This window comes from Zeus faber, assembly GCF_960531495.2.
Source record: "Zeus faber genome assembly, chromosome: 17".
In the NCBI taxonomy this organism is placed as follows: Eukaryota; Metazoa; Chordata; class Actinopteri; order Zeiformes; family Zeidae; genus Zeus; species Zeus faber.
The window spans coordinates 13,020,221-13,034,316 of NC_137204.1; the positions used below are offsets into that span (position 1 = coordinate 13,020,221).

The 14,096-nt window shown below is 44.5% G+C and overlaps 2 protein-coding genes across 2 annotated transcripts in view; both read left to right on the top strand.

Moving 5' to 3' along the window:
• The first annotated feature begins 337 nt into the window (after positions 1–337).
• Positions 338–8,628, top strand: LOC307243470 (sepiapterin reductase-like). The gene is made up of 3 exons (XM_080018295.1): positions 338–788; positions 3,073–3,363; positions 8,024–8,628. Exons 1-3 carry the CDS (start codon positions 455–457, stop codon positions 8,212–8,214), a joined length of 816 nt encoding a protein of 271 aa, XP_079874421.1. The 5' UTR covers positions 338–454; the 3' UTR covers positions 8,215–8,628.
• Positions 8,629–10,347: 1,719 nt separating this feature from the next.
• LOC307242756 (histone-lysine N-methyltransferase Smyd1-like) overlaps positions 10,348–14,096 on the top strand; it is a 12,776-nt gene continuing 9,027 nt past the window's right edge. The window contains exons 1-2 of the mRNA XM_080017322.1: positions 10,348–10,583; positions 13,208–13,384. Coding sequence (XP_079873448.1) covers positions 10,447–10,583; positions 13,208–13,384 — 314 coding nt within the window. The 5' untranslated portion in view covers positions 10,348–10,446. The remainder of the gene's footprint in view (positions 10,584–13,207; positions 13,385–14,096) is intronic.

The window sequence follows — 14,096 nt, forward strand, 5'->3', positions numbered from 1 at the left end:
TAAGGATGTTTTTTGGTTTTTTTTTTAGACTGTAGAGTATTATTATTCGATGCGAATGTCGCTTTTTCTTTTCTAAAACGCACCGACGGAACATATCATGACCAATCCCTTTCTTTTCCACCCTCCACATCTCTTTCTTGTTCTTTATAGATATACATAACACTAAACAGCTTCGGGGGGGGGGGGGGGGGGTAAAGTAACAATTCTTAACAAACACAGATCGCGACTAAACGACAAGTCAAACGCTTCCCAACTCCTCCCAAGCGGGTTCGATTTTTCCCCGAGCTTGGGACCAGCGCTTGAACGCAGCGCCGCTGTTTTAAAGCGTACGCGCGAGGGGCGTGCCGCGATGGCGCCCTGAGGGTCTCGGTGGAGATAACTCCCTTTCGACCACGCGTCCTCCTCTGCGACGGAGCCCAACTCCCCGGAGGCCGGAGCGTCTCTCCCCCCCGAGATGCAGTCCGACGTGATAGCCGCGGACGCGAAGGACTTGGGCCGGGCGCTCTGCGTCGTGACGGGGGCGTCGCGGGGATTCGGCCGCGCGGTGGCCGCGGACATTTTCCGGCTGCTGCAGCCGCGCTCCGTGCTCCTCCTCAGCGCTCGCTCCGGGGGAGACCTGCGGCTGCTGCAGGCGGAGTTGATCGCGGCGAACGGCGGGAAGACGGGCCCGGCGGTCGAATGCGTGGTCGCCGATCTCGGCGTTAAGGAAGGCGTGGAGAGCGTCGTCGGCGCGTCGAAACGAGCGTGCCGTGAAGATATCGATCATCTCATACTCGTCAATAATGCTGGTAAGAGGGTGAGGGGAGCGCAAGGGGGACGAGTTTAGCTTTTATTATTACTCACCCGACCCGTTAACTACCACGGGGGAGTGGGTGTCGTGTAGTGCCGAGCAGACCCATATGGCAACACGGTCTCGTTATTCTCTTTATTTACTCACTGGTGCAGGCCCGGTGCAAATTGGAGACTTTCTAAGACGCATTAATGGGCCGGTCTGACAAAATGTCAATGACTCAGTCCCGTGTTTCACAATGGAAGATGAAACTGCCGAATACGCCGAAGTTGAGGGGAAACGTGACGCTGAAGGGAAGTGAAGTGGGCAGCCCATCCACAGCGTCTGCTTTCTTGGGGCGTTAAAAATTCCTCGGAATTATTGGATTATTATTATTTATTGTTTTTGTCGACGCAGACCACCTCAAACCAGGTCTAGATCTGTACTTGTAGCCACCTCAAACCTGGACTCGATTATAATAAGAAGAACAAACAGTCTTTATTCGTCACGCAACACACCACATGCTTGCACACACACACACACACACACACATGCGGTGGTGGTGGCTGGTGAAATGGATCCTCTGCTTTTGACCCATCCTGGCTTGTCCTTCCTCCGGGGGCACAGCCAGGAGCAGTGGGCAGCGTACGTGGACGCGCCCGGGGACCAGGTGATAAATGTCCATCGCTGGTCAGACGATGATGGGTGCATGTTTTTGGGGGGGGGGTCCTTACTGACGTGAGGTGGAGGAAACCCCATGTGAGCACGGGGAGAACATGCAAACTCCACACAGAAAGGCTCCTATTTGGGAGATAACCCGCCCAGAGCACGGTGCCAACAGCGCCCCAGGTGGGAATTGAACCCAGGACCTTCTTGCTGTGAGGCAGCAGTGCAATGCACTGCGCCACCGTGACACGCCTTTAATGCATTCACAGCACCATTTCTGATCTGTGAAAGTATTACTATATTTGTAAAAAACATAGCGCTGTTGGCACAACGCTCCGGCGGGTTATCTCCCGCTTAAGGTGCTTTCTGTGTGGATTTTGCATGTTTGGCTGCTCTGCAGCCGTGGCTGGTCGCTGTAGGTTGGGCGTCCCCAGGTCCCCGGGAGGTGGGCGTGCTGTGGCGCGGTGGGGTCCGGGGGAGGGTCCGCTTGGCCGCTACCCGGACTGCTGCGCCCCTGCGTTGATCTGGCTGCGCTTCGCGTATCTCTCCCAGTGCCAAAACTCATACTCATACATACTTTCCACGGCTTGGAGGCGCCACGACATCATACCGACCTTATACACCAGAACCAGTTGGGATAAGTCCTGTACACTCACTGGTGGACACCTCACATACACACACACACACACACACACACACACACACACACACACACACACACACACACACACACACACACACACAGGCGGTCCCATCACAGACACACACACACACACACACACACACACACACACACACACACACACACACACACACACACACACACACACACCACCAACAACACCTACTTTGAACACACCCCAGCACCCTCCTGGTTGCATCCCTCTCCTTTCCTCCCTCATTTACTGCCATAACTATGACCGGAAGAGGCCACGTGCCCAATTTTGTCCCAGTTGACCTGATTAACTATGTTTTTCAATACATGTCGTCCGATATTTATGTTTTCAGTGGAAATGTTGTTTGGTTCTATGTTTAATTGTCTCACCCGTGGTGATTCTCCCCCTCTTGGAGTAGTGATTAGTTGTTTATAGACCCAAACATGGTAAAATAGTTCTCATAAGAAGGGGGTTGGTGGTGGTTCTCTATAACCAAAAACTGTGTTCTTCTCATCCGACGGGCCATCCACAGGACAGAGTTATTGCAGCAGTTCTTGATGATTTAAGAATTAATAGAGTTGCATTGCAGGTTGAGAAGTTTAACTCTACTTGCAGACTAACTCTGTCCTAGATGCAATAGCATACAAATACTCTGTGTTGTATGCCCAGCATGCTGATAGCACAGGTTAAAAAATTATAATAGTAAGCCCATATTGCATTTCTAACACCATTTATGATTTGTGAAAGTATAACTCTATTTGTAAAAACAGGAAAAGGTAGATTTTACTGTATATTTTCCAGACTGACCACTCGGGACCGGGTATATTTTAAAAACTACTGTACTTGCCTAGACTAGCTTGACTAGATTATAATAAGAAGCCTATATTGCATTTATAACATCATTTCTGATTTGTGAAAGTATTATTCTATTTGTAAAAATGCAAAAAAGGATGATTTCACTGTTCACTTCTTGTCTTTTAGCTTCTCTGGGAGACGTGTCTCGCTACGCTAAGAGCTTCACCAACATGTCCGAGGTGGACTCCTATCTGTCTCTCAATGTCAGCTCCGCTATGTGCCTCACTGCCGGCATGCTCCAGGCGTTTCCGCACCATCCTGGATTAAAACGCACCGTGGTCAACGTCACCTCCCTGTGTGCCCTGCAACCATTCCCTTCTTGGGCGCTCTACTGCACAGGGAAGGCTGCCCGGGAAATGATGTTCAGGGTTCTGGCCAAAGAGGAGCCTGATCTCCGGGTGCTCAACTACTCCCCAGGTAGGATGTTCCGTTTTTTTCTAAATTTGTTCTGTTTTGAGTTGTATCTGAAGTCAGATGTATAGAGGGTAAACAGGAATGGAGCCAGGACCGTCCACTGGGGGTCCCCGTATTACAGACCACCTGATATGACAGTCCTGCAGCCCCACCCACTGTTGTCTGCGCCCTCCAGTAGTACCGGAGGGCGCCGACTGCTCACTTGATGCAGAGGCACTCCTTTTTCGATGGTGCTGTACCTGGACTCCAGCTCGGACAGCTTACAGCTGATGTACAGTACCTGTTGGGCGGCAGCCTCCATCTGCTGGGACGGCACTGCCCCCAGCCCTCCGCCTGACACGTCGTTCTGCAAGCAGAAAAACGTTAGGTGTGCACAGCGCTGGCTTCCCACAGAGAGCTGATTTATTTTCATCAAAAGCCTGCTGGCACTTCTCCGTCCACTGGACCGGATCTGGTGCACCTTTCCGAGTTAAATCAGAAGAACGGCTGATCGGCTCTGAAAAGTCTGCTACAAATCCCGTACAGTAACCTGCCAGCCCTAAGAACTACTTTACCTAATTTTTAGTCTTGGGTCTTGGACTGTTCGTGACCGAAAACCTCTTTAACTGTTCATATGGACATCTTGACTGTTGCTTTAAGACAGACTTGAATAATTGTGAACCCATCTGTGGGAGTCTCTGCCCACAGGTCCAGGTTTAGGGAGGGCATCTGCCATTCAATCAATCAATAAAAAACAATACCGTACATCTTTTGGGTATTTAAACTACATCCCTCGGACTGGACCACGTGCTACGACCTGTGGTTCTGTAAGCCCTCCCTCTCCTCTCACACAACATGTTATACGCAGTGGTACTTTATTAGCCACTGAGGTGTAACGCTGCTTTTCTGAAGTAAAATGGGAAGTGGGGGAGTTACACGCTGGTGTGTGCATTGCACTGCTGCCTAACAGCAAGAAGGTCCTGGGTTCGATTCCCGCCTGGGGCGCTGCTGGCACTGTGCTCCGGGCGGGTTATCTCTCAAATAGGAGCCTTTCTGTGTGGAGTTTGCATGTTCTCCCCTTGCTTACATGGGGTTTCCTCCACCTAACGTCAGTAGGGACCCCCCCAAAAACATGCACCCATCATCGTCTGACCAGCGATGGACACTCGTCACCAGGTCCCCGGGCGCGTCCACGAATGCTGTCCACTGCTCCTGGCTGCCCCCCCCCGGAGGAAGGACAAACCAAAGATGGGTTAAATGCAGAGGCCTCATTTCACCGGCCACCATCCAAAGCGTGTGCGTGTGCGTGTGCATATGTTGTGGTGTGGTGTGCTGTGTGACAATTTAAGATTCTTCTTCTTCTACTGTATAATAAAGCACAAACATGTTTACTGTATTGTTAACATATAAAATGTGAGATGCACCGATCGACCAGCCGGTGACTGGAATTGGTTGGTTTTCACCGGCCGATCAGTGTAGAATATATTTTCAGATTCTGTGCCGGGCCAAATGTACAGGCCCTATACTGTGCTTATGTACTGTACTCGTAAAAATGCTCCAATACTCAAACCCGATACCAACGTAATGTAACGTTGCATAGTCGATCCTCAAAAAAGAGAGCAAAAGAAAGAAAATGTCGGCTGTTTGGAGGTACTCCAAGGTAAACAAGGAAGATTAGATCAATTCATTTATCTCCTGACAATAGTCCAACATTGTGCAGACTGTGTATTTGTTGCTGCCACAGTGGAGCTCTGCTCGTGATGAAAAGTTTGACCCTTTTTTTGAGACTTGGTTCTTGATGAGTCACTCAGTAAAACGAGTCATTCGATTTGATTCACTTGGTTTAACGCACGATGAGCGAAGAAGGACTTCTAGTGAGTGAACTAGAATGAGAAGAGTCGGCCATTTATTTTATTCGTTTGTTTTTTGTTATGATTGCAATTTATTTGCAAAGGCCCATATAAATATAATAATAAATAAGTAAATAATAAATAAGTGTATATTTGCATTTAAAGTGAAAGACGTTCAATTGAAGTTTGAACTGGACTTCCATGTTTGTTATATGTTTGGTCCTACTAAAACTCAGTGAGAGTTACAGGTTGATTTATACTGAAACTTCAAAGTCCCAAATTCAATTTTATTGGAACTTAACCCCTCCTCCCTTCCGGAGAGTGGGGCCTCAGGCCGCTGTGCTGGCTGGTGACGGCGTGGCCGGACTTGGCTGTTGTGGGGGCTGCTTGGAGGGGTGGCCTGGCTTCTGGGCTGCTGGATGGTCCCGGCAGTGGCTGCTGGGCGTAGGTGCTAGCTGCAGGCAGTTACCCGTGGTGTTTGCTGCGGCTGCTTCTCCCCCGTCTTGACAGGGCTCCTATCCTGAGCAACAGGTATGCAGGCACCCTGATCTCAGTTACCCAGATCCAGGTCATGTGTGGCTGCTCACCACACCATCCCTACACCTCAGAGATAAATTACTATATACTGTATGCAGTTAGCCGTAGTAGCTCGCATACGATGTGATGAGCCTCGTTACGAGACGACTACGGTGTGAATAACTGATGCAGTAATTTAGCTCCAGTAACTCAAACACCACGGAGACTCCCTGTTACACTATTGTGGTACTCAAAATATTTTCCCGAGGTTGGCAGGTCTGGGGGGGAGATGAAGTCTTTCTGGCACTGGGTCGCCGACATGGAGAGGGTTTTTATGATAACGATAAACAGAAAGGCTCGCTGGCCAAAAGGATAAATGTTAAACAATAATAATCAGTCGGGCGCAGGAGGAATGACACTCCACAGAGGGGGATCGGCTGAAGAGCCTGTGCGCCGATCCCCCTGTGAGACAGACCGCCATTAAGAAAACTCCCTGCCCTGACCGGCCTCATCACCCCCGTGCGGGCACTGACTAGGCCCATTCGAGACAGCTGCGTGCCCGCGAGAAATGAGCCATCTGCCATCTGCCATCTGCAGCCGTGGCATAACCACGCCCTTAGGTCCACCTCACTATCCTTTAACACTGTTGTAGCTGCTGTTGCGCTCGTGAGCCAATCACGCGTCTCATTAAGTCGTGAAACGCTTGCGGTGATTGGCTGGCTTGTAGTCGCTGCGGAAGTGGGGTGATCACACGTCTCATGAAAGTGAAGAACGCTTGCGGTGATTGGCTGCGAGCAAAACCATATAAAAAGTTGGGTACAAAAAGGATTGAATGCAGGTATTGTTTGACTGGAGAGGTTTAAATACTACTTGGTAAAAGGTTATTTCAATTGATACCTTAAAGGTATTGAGTACCAATACCCAGCCCCACTTTGCACACACATTTGGGTCTCTGATGGGCCTACGAGCACACAAACTGTGAAATCTGACAACCCAGCCAGTTTTTTTTGTGGCAGCCTTTGTCAGAAAACATGTCCTGAAACATGCCGTTCACGGTTTTGATCCCTTCATACTTAAGTGGGCCCACATTAGAATTAGAACCACCCCCCCATCTGAGTCAATCCACCCACAGCTGGAGAACAACAAGCGTCACTGGGATGACCAGCACAAATCTTTTAAAAGAAAGAGGAGTTAATACCAACTGCAGACGGTGGAAAAGTATTCCAAAAAAAAGTATAAAAAAAAAAAAAAAAGTATTCAACAAAAATAATTTTGCTGTGTTTCTTTCTTAAAAAAATAAATAAATTGTCGTCGATAGACTGTAGGCTGCGCCGCGTGATCCACCGCGTTTCTTCAAACAAAACCAATAAAAGTAGTGTTTTTATTGTCAGGGGCCTTGTCGATCTAATATGAGGGAAGAATCAGCAACTGGATTGCTTATTTTTCGCCTCAAATTTGTTCAGTTGGTGGACTGATGAGTTTAAATCAGTGAACATTTAGGTACTTCATACAACAGGCTGCTTGGAAAAAACTTGATTGGCCTGTACAGAGCCCAGACCTGAACCCCGCTGAACACTGGGACATTGCAGGCCATTGATTTACTTTCCTCTTGAAATAATACACGTCAAAACAAGTATTGGTTAACAGCTAGGATGGAGGCCTAAAAAGAAGTAGAACTTTTTGACCAAAAAAGACGTGTCCAGAACAAGAGCAGAACAAAGTGACGCGGGGATTTGGGTTCTTTGGGTGCAAGCCCCCGGAGGTGTACTTTGTTTGAACTTTGGTCCAAATGTCCGTGCGTCATGGCAGCCACCTCCTTTTCGTTTTGTTTCTTTTCGCCGCCGACTCTGCTCGCTAATCGCTTTCGTGCTTCGTTCACCGGCGCGGTTGTTGTTTGTTGGTCCCCCCCCACCCCCCGTTTCCGGCAACTCACTCTGTAAAAAGGTGCGATCACTCTGTGCCCTCTAATGGCATGGAATGACATATAAAGAAGTAAACTGAGTTTTTTAGTGTTCTGACAACAGTTTTCTGGGACATGTTCTCCGCTGGTTCGTGTTTTGCTCTTTCATCTTTTAAAATATGCCTCCACCTCTAACTAGTAAGTTAATAGCTGACTCAACATGCGTAAAATATATTAACAGATAGTGTGTGTGTGTGTGTGTGTGTCAAAGGATGTATGCAAATGCAATAACCCCATGAAACTTATATTTTTGTAATACATTTTGGATGAATTGTCAAAGTAAGTAGCTATACATTCAGACATTATCTCCAAGTTTGCAGAATGATACAGTTTCATTTTGGTTTGTATTCTGCCTTAGGACCGCTAGACACAGCCATGCAAGCAGAGGCCAGATCCAGCTCTGCAGATCCCAGCCTCCGGAAGTCTTTTTCAGTCATGTACGCCCAGGGGCAGCTGCTTACCTGCGAAGCCTCCTGTGCAAAATTGATGAAGCTGCTACTTCAAGACGACTACACCTCTGGGGCTCATGTAGACTTCTACGACCTGTAGAACAAATTATGTTTTAATCAATGTTATAAGTACTAATGAGCAACACAAGACTTTCCTGCCAAAATCATCACACCAATATCTGTGGCTGGCATAAAATGTCTGTACTTTTATGAATTGAAATATTTCTTATAACCCTCCTTTTATATGGGAATTTGAAGTACATTTTTAAATTCAGTGTATTTCGAATTACAATTTTATAATAACATTATAATTATAATATAATCAAATATTAATATTATAATTTCTTACAGACTTTTAATCAACAGTGTTTTTCCTTTACTCTGTTGATGGCATTTATTTGACCAGCTGAATGGCATTAATTTAAGTCATTGTTCTATATATATATCTCAACGTTTTGTAACCGTGATTCTTGTTTTTTTGGGCTTTTCTTTAAATAAAGTTGCCAGGAAAGTATCCATGTCCATCCCATTGATTTTAACTGCAATAGGATTCATATTGTTATAGTGCCTTACATGTGGTCTAAGCTTATGACTTATGAGCTTATTACATGGTAACCTTAGGTTCCCATGAGCTTATTTGGCTTTCTCTGCAAGATTATTTGCAAGTAAGTAAATCTTTTATATTAAATGATTTACAAAACCACCCTGAAATTTATGGCAAGGTAGAAAAAGGGATTAACTCAATTGCATGTGTGTGATTTTCTTTATATTATATATATATATATATATATATATATATATATAATTTAATAGACTGAGATTTTGTCGAGACCAAATCATTTTTCAAAAAGTTTATTTCAGTACTTGTGCCTTTTCCGCTTTGTCTTTCTGCCTTTGTCATGTGCTAGGATATTTTTTCATTTGAGATCTGTAGATATCCATCCATTAGATAAAATTGAACTCGGTGTTTGAAATGCACAGAATGTCAATGCAAAAGGCAAATCATGGCCAGAAATACCAAATAATAATAACCACGTTGTTGGAGTGAAATTACTCCACCTCAATAATTGGCATCACTAACAGGATGCTAGAGCTGGTGGACTCTTCTGCTGCAAAGTGTGAGAAGCTGTCAACTCACTATAATACCCCTTTGCCACTGCACAGGGGGACAGCGCCCCATCGCTAGGATGTACTTGGTGAACGACGCAGTTCATCTGCTTTTACCTGATGAAGCCAAGGATGCAAAACATTTTGGATTTTAAAACAGAAACTGGCGCCGCTCAACAACTTAGGCCTCATATTTCCCTTCCCGTGGCCGTCGGATGAACTGAGTTTCGCGTCAAATATGAGAAATGGACAAATCGGAGAAATTTGAGACAGAGCGCCAACGTCGCGACAAAGATACCGATGAATGGTCCAATGGGCAGCCGTGCCCATTTCCTAACTCAAATCCTTGAGTTAGGAAACGCTGACGTTCTATCTGGGTTTTTTTCCAGCCGAGGAGACCCGTATCTTCTGGCTGCGCCCGGACTCGACCTCTGCCGACCCCTGCCGACCGAGGGCCCTCGCCTCTTTATCCTGAACATCACACCGCAAAAACAACAAGCCTTGACTTGAGCAGCAGTTGTTATTGAAAGCCCTGATGACAAACCGCGATGCCTCGGTTGCTTTGATTTTGACCGACACGCCGGTTGCCAGTCGCCCCGAAAGAAAAGCATCCGCTAAATGATGTCACACAATGACGTCATGTAATCGCTTGCAACGTTGGAATAGAATATGCAAGTCAACGGGGCACCGCGAGAGGAAAGGGCCTGGGAGACGGGGGATCTTGGACGATCGCAATCTCCGAGAAAGCAGGTACCCGTCGGTAAGGACTTTTTTTTCACGGATCTGTTTCCCGTCACCCGCCTCCTGTATACACGAACGGACAGCCACAGCTGTTCCGACCAAAATACCCCTGGGGGTCCGGACCAACTCAAAGGGGAGAGGACCCGCATCTCCTCTCCGTCTTCCCCCTCCCGTCTCACCTCCCGTGGCCGATACCCCCACGTCGGGGGCCGATGGTATAACCCTTGAGGAGGGTGAGGCTATTTTCAGCTGATGATGGTATGGAAGCCTCGGTGGGGGGGGTTGACAGGTGCCTTTTTAGAGGTTTTGGAAGGAAGACACTGAGAACTTTCCTGACCCTGCTGCTCTATTTATTTATTTATCCCGCCCCTCCCCCCCCTCTCCCTCTCTCTCTCTCTCTCTCTCTCTCTCTCATTCCCTCTCTCCATCTCTGTCACTTTCTCCTTCTCTCTCTCACCTTTCCTGCTTTTGTCTTGTCCGCACAATGACTTTGGGAATCATGGAGAACGTCGAGCTGTTCGACGCCGGGAAGAAAGGTCGGGGCCTGAGGGCCACCAGGGAGCACGCCGCCGGGGACGTGGTCTTCTCCGAGCCCAGCTTCGCCGCCGTGGTCTTCGACAGGTAAACGACGCCTTATTAAGGGTTGTTTTTTTCTTTTGACTTGATGGGTGTCTGGGCGTTCAGTCGAAATTCACAACGTTATGGTCATTTTCTTAACCCAATATCCAAGCTTTTATTTTTTTTATTTCATGAATTTGACCAGCAACTTAGTGATCTGCTCAACAATACCGTGAGCAATGCACATTAAATCCTCATTTTATGATTCAGTATCAAATCTTAACTGTAAAATAATGCATACGTTACTCCTTGAATAGATTTCAACAGTTACACAAGTGGAAAATACAAGTTTACTGATGGTAATTTTGAGGTAAGAATCGATATATGTAGGTTTTTTTTTTCTTTTTATTAACTTTGTTCATTAGAGTTTTCCACCCTTGAAACAACATGAAGCAATAAAGTTATGGAGTTATCATAACAGTCAGTAGCAAAGCGTAATAGAAAGCAATAATAATATGTAAAAAACAGCAACAATGAACGACAATGAAAAACAAAATAATAATAACAATAAATACAGTTAAATACATTTTAACAAGTCAAAAGTCAGTCAACTTGTTCAGTTTCCACAGATAACATGTAATAATCCTAGACCCTTCAGGCCAGAGTATTACCCCTATGCTGGGGTTTTATTCTGGGATAACTGAGAAGGTCATTTTACTATTTTTTTTTTTTACACCTTTAGCGTTGATTATACCGATAATTCATGTCAGAAATCAAAAATAATTATCTATTTCACAATGTCTGATGCAATTAGATACTCCAATACCCTGTGTGGTTGTGTATGAGCTTGTGTGTACAGTATGTGTGTGTTGTCCTGTCAGAAATTCAGTAACGCTCGCTACACATTGAAATAGGCGACACGTTATTCAGGTATAAATTCAAAATACGATAGTTGCAAAGGAAGAAATATATTTGGGATTTTTTATTTATTTATCTGTTTGTTTGTTTGTTTGTTTGTTTGTTTGTTTTTGGGATGCGTCCAAAGGGCCAGACTCCATAGCTGGAATGGTAGTCATAGATCTGCTAGTTCACTTTTAGGGCCATATAAGAACTAGTATCTTCTTTGGCTCAGTGAAGATGACCCACACAGCAGGCATGCACCGGAGGAATCTGCTTAATGTAAGACAAGAGCTGTCCAGCAGCTCCGTGTGTGTGCGTAAGTATGTGTGTGTGTGTGTGTGTGTGTGTGTGTGTCTGTGTCTGTGTCTGTGAATAAATAATCAACCCCTTCATCCATCAGCATAAGCCACAGAAGCTGCACAGAGCTTTGCGAGATGCCAACAATTATAGAAACATTAACAAGTATACGCTTATTCAAGATTCAAGATTCAAGAGGTTTGTTCGTCACATACATATACATACTTTCATACATATATGCAGTGAAATGTTAATGCAACGCACCCGGTGATTACACACAATATGTCCTGGACTCAACACAGTAGCTACCTAAGAAAATTTCTTTCTACTAGAGCAACTAACTGATTCCCAAAACGTAATGCAGTAAGTCGAATACTATAGAATAAAATAAAAATAGATAGAATAAAATAAAATTTAAAAAAATAGAATAGATAAAGGGAATAGGCTTACGTATATGGGATAGACAGGATAGATAGCTTATGAATAAACTGTTTCACAGACTTTTGTTTTTGGCGCTATGGTCTTTATTTCCATGAAAAATTCTCACCCTTTTCATCATCAGAAAATAGGCAAAAACAATTGACTCCAGGTATAAGAGGACCTTTAATTGTTTTCCATGCACCTCTGCTGATAAAGGCATACATCACCTTTGATTTTTTTTTAGCAGGCGGCATCTGACACAGCAGTTGATTTGCGTTCCAATATGAAGTCTCATTAATTACAGTTTGGTTCCGGAACATTTTAATTAAACGATCGATGTCAAGAGATTAAACAAAAAGCTACTTTACACAGTAATCAAGCAGAAGAATGTTTTCCTCGTGAGGGAACTGGACAAGCTTTCATGCTCAAGACAAGCTGGTCTTTCCTGGTCACTGCGCACGATACACACAGAATCAATGGAGGCTGCGAAGTGTGTTCTCCGATTTTTAATCCGATCGAGGCTTGTCCTTTCTCCAGGGACAGGAGTGCAGCTTACAGTGCCCATCGCTGGTCAGATGATGTTTCTTCTGCATGGTTTTAGTGGGGATTCCCATGATGTCACATGGAGAAACCCCCATGTGAGCACAGGGACGCAAACTCCACACACTGAGCAGCTCAATCGCCCCATGACAAGGAAGATTAATGTGAGCTTAAGCTATAAACTCAGAGGGTTAGTGTTGGAATGTGTGTTGGTATTTTCATGTGGATCAAAAGACCTTTGGGGCACTGTCCTAATGCTGATATATTTAATGTTTTTTACAGGCTTATTTATTTATTTAGTTATTTATTAAAAAATAAATACATATATATATTTTAACTAAATATGACAATACATTTTTTTAATTAATACATTTAAGTTGTTAAGTTAAAATATTCCTTCAGGTTTTATCTTGATAGACAATCGGGCTTTGAGACAAGCCTCTCAGAGCAACGGGTCATCCTACCCAACCTGATGATTTTGACCAGAACTTTTTTTTTGCCTTTGACCGCTTTGTCTCCTTCCCTTTCAGTTTATCCACTCAGGTGTGTCACAGTTGCTTCCGTCACCAGGCCAACCTGCACCGCTGTGCCCAATGCAAGTTCGCTCACTACTGCGACCGAACCTGCCAGGTGGCCTGCTGGGAAGAACACAAGCAGGAGTGTGCAGCGATCAGGAAGGTCGGCAAAGCCCCCAGTGAGAATGTCCGGTAAGGAATGGTAAATTGTTATTATTATTATTATTATTATTATTATTAGTAGTAGTATTATTATTATTATTATTATTATCATCTCTCTACAGCATGCACTGAATTATATATGCACACTATATGCATTCGAAAAGTTGTATTAGAACGAAACAAAAACTAGAACAAAAAAAAACCAAATCAGAATTCAAAACAATTATTATCAGAATAATAACAACTGTTGAATTCGGTTGATCATTTTTGGTCACCTTCTTCATTTGATGAACCTTGTTCTTTGTTTTCTCATTCAACACCATCCGCTGGTACATTGTCGTCATCCTCTTCCTCCTTTCTATTATTATCATCGTCATCTCCTTCAAAAAGAAAACAGGAAGCGTTACAATAAGAACATATTTGTACGTCTACACACATTATTCTCTCCTATTCCTTACCCCACAATTTCAAACATGCTGTCCATACTATTATAAATGGAAAATATAGATTATTCTTTATACTCTAACAAATACCAAATTCAAAACAAAAATATTATTATTATTTTTTTTTTTTTGGTGTATAGGCGTATTTCCAACATTTAGTTTACTGTTTAAGGGTTATATTTAATGCCAGATGTATTGTACATATATCATCATACATTCATTCTTTTGCTTCATTGTTTATTTCACAAGTTATTGTATAAGACCCTATATTTCTTTTTTTTTCTAGTATTTTAAATGTT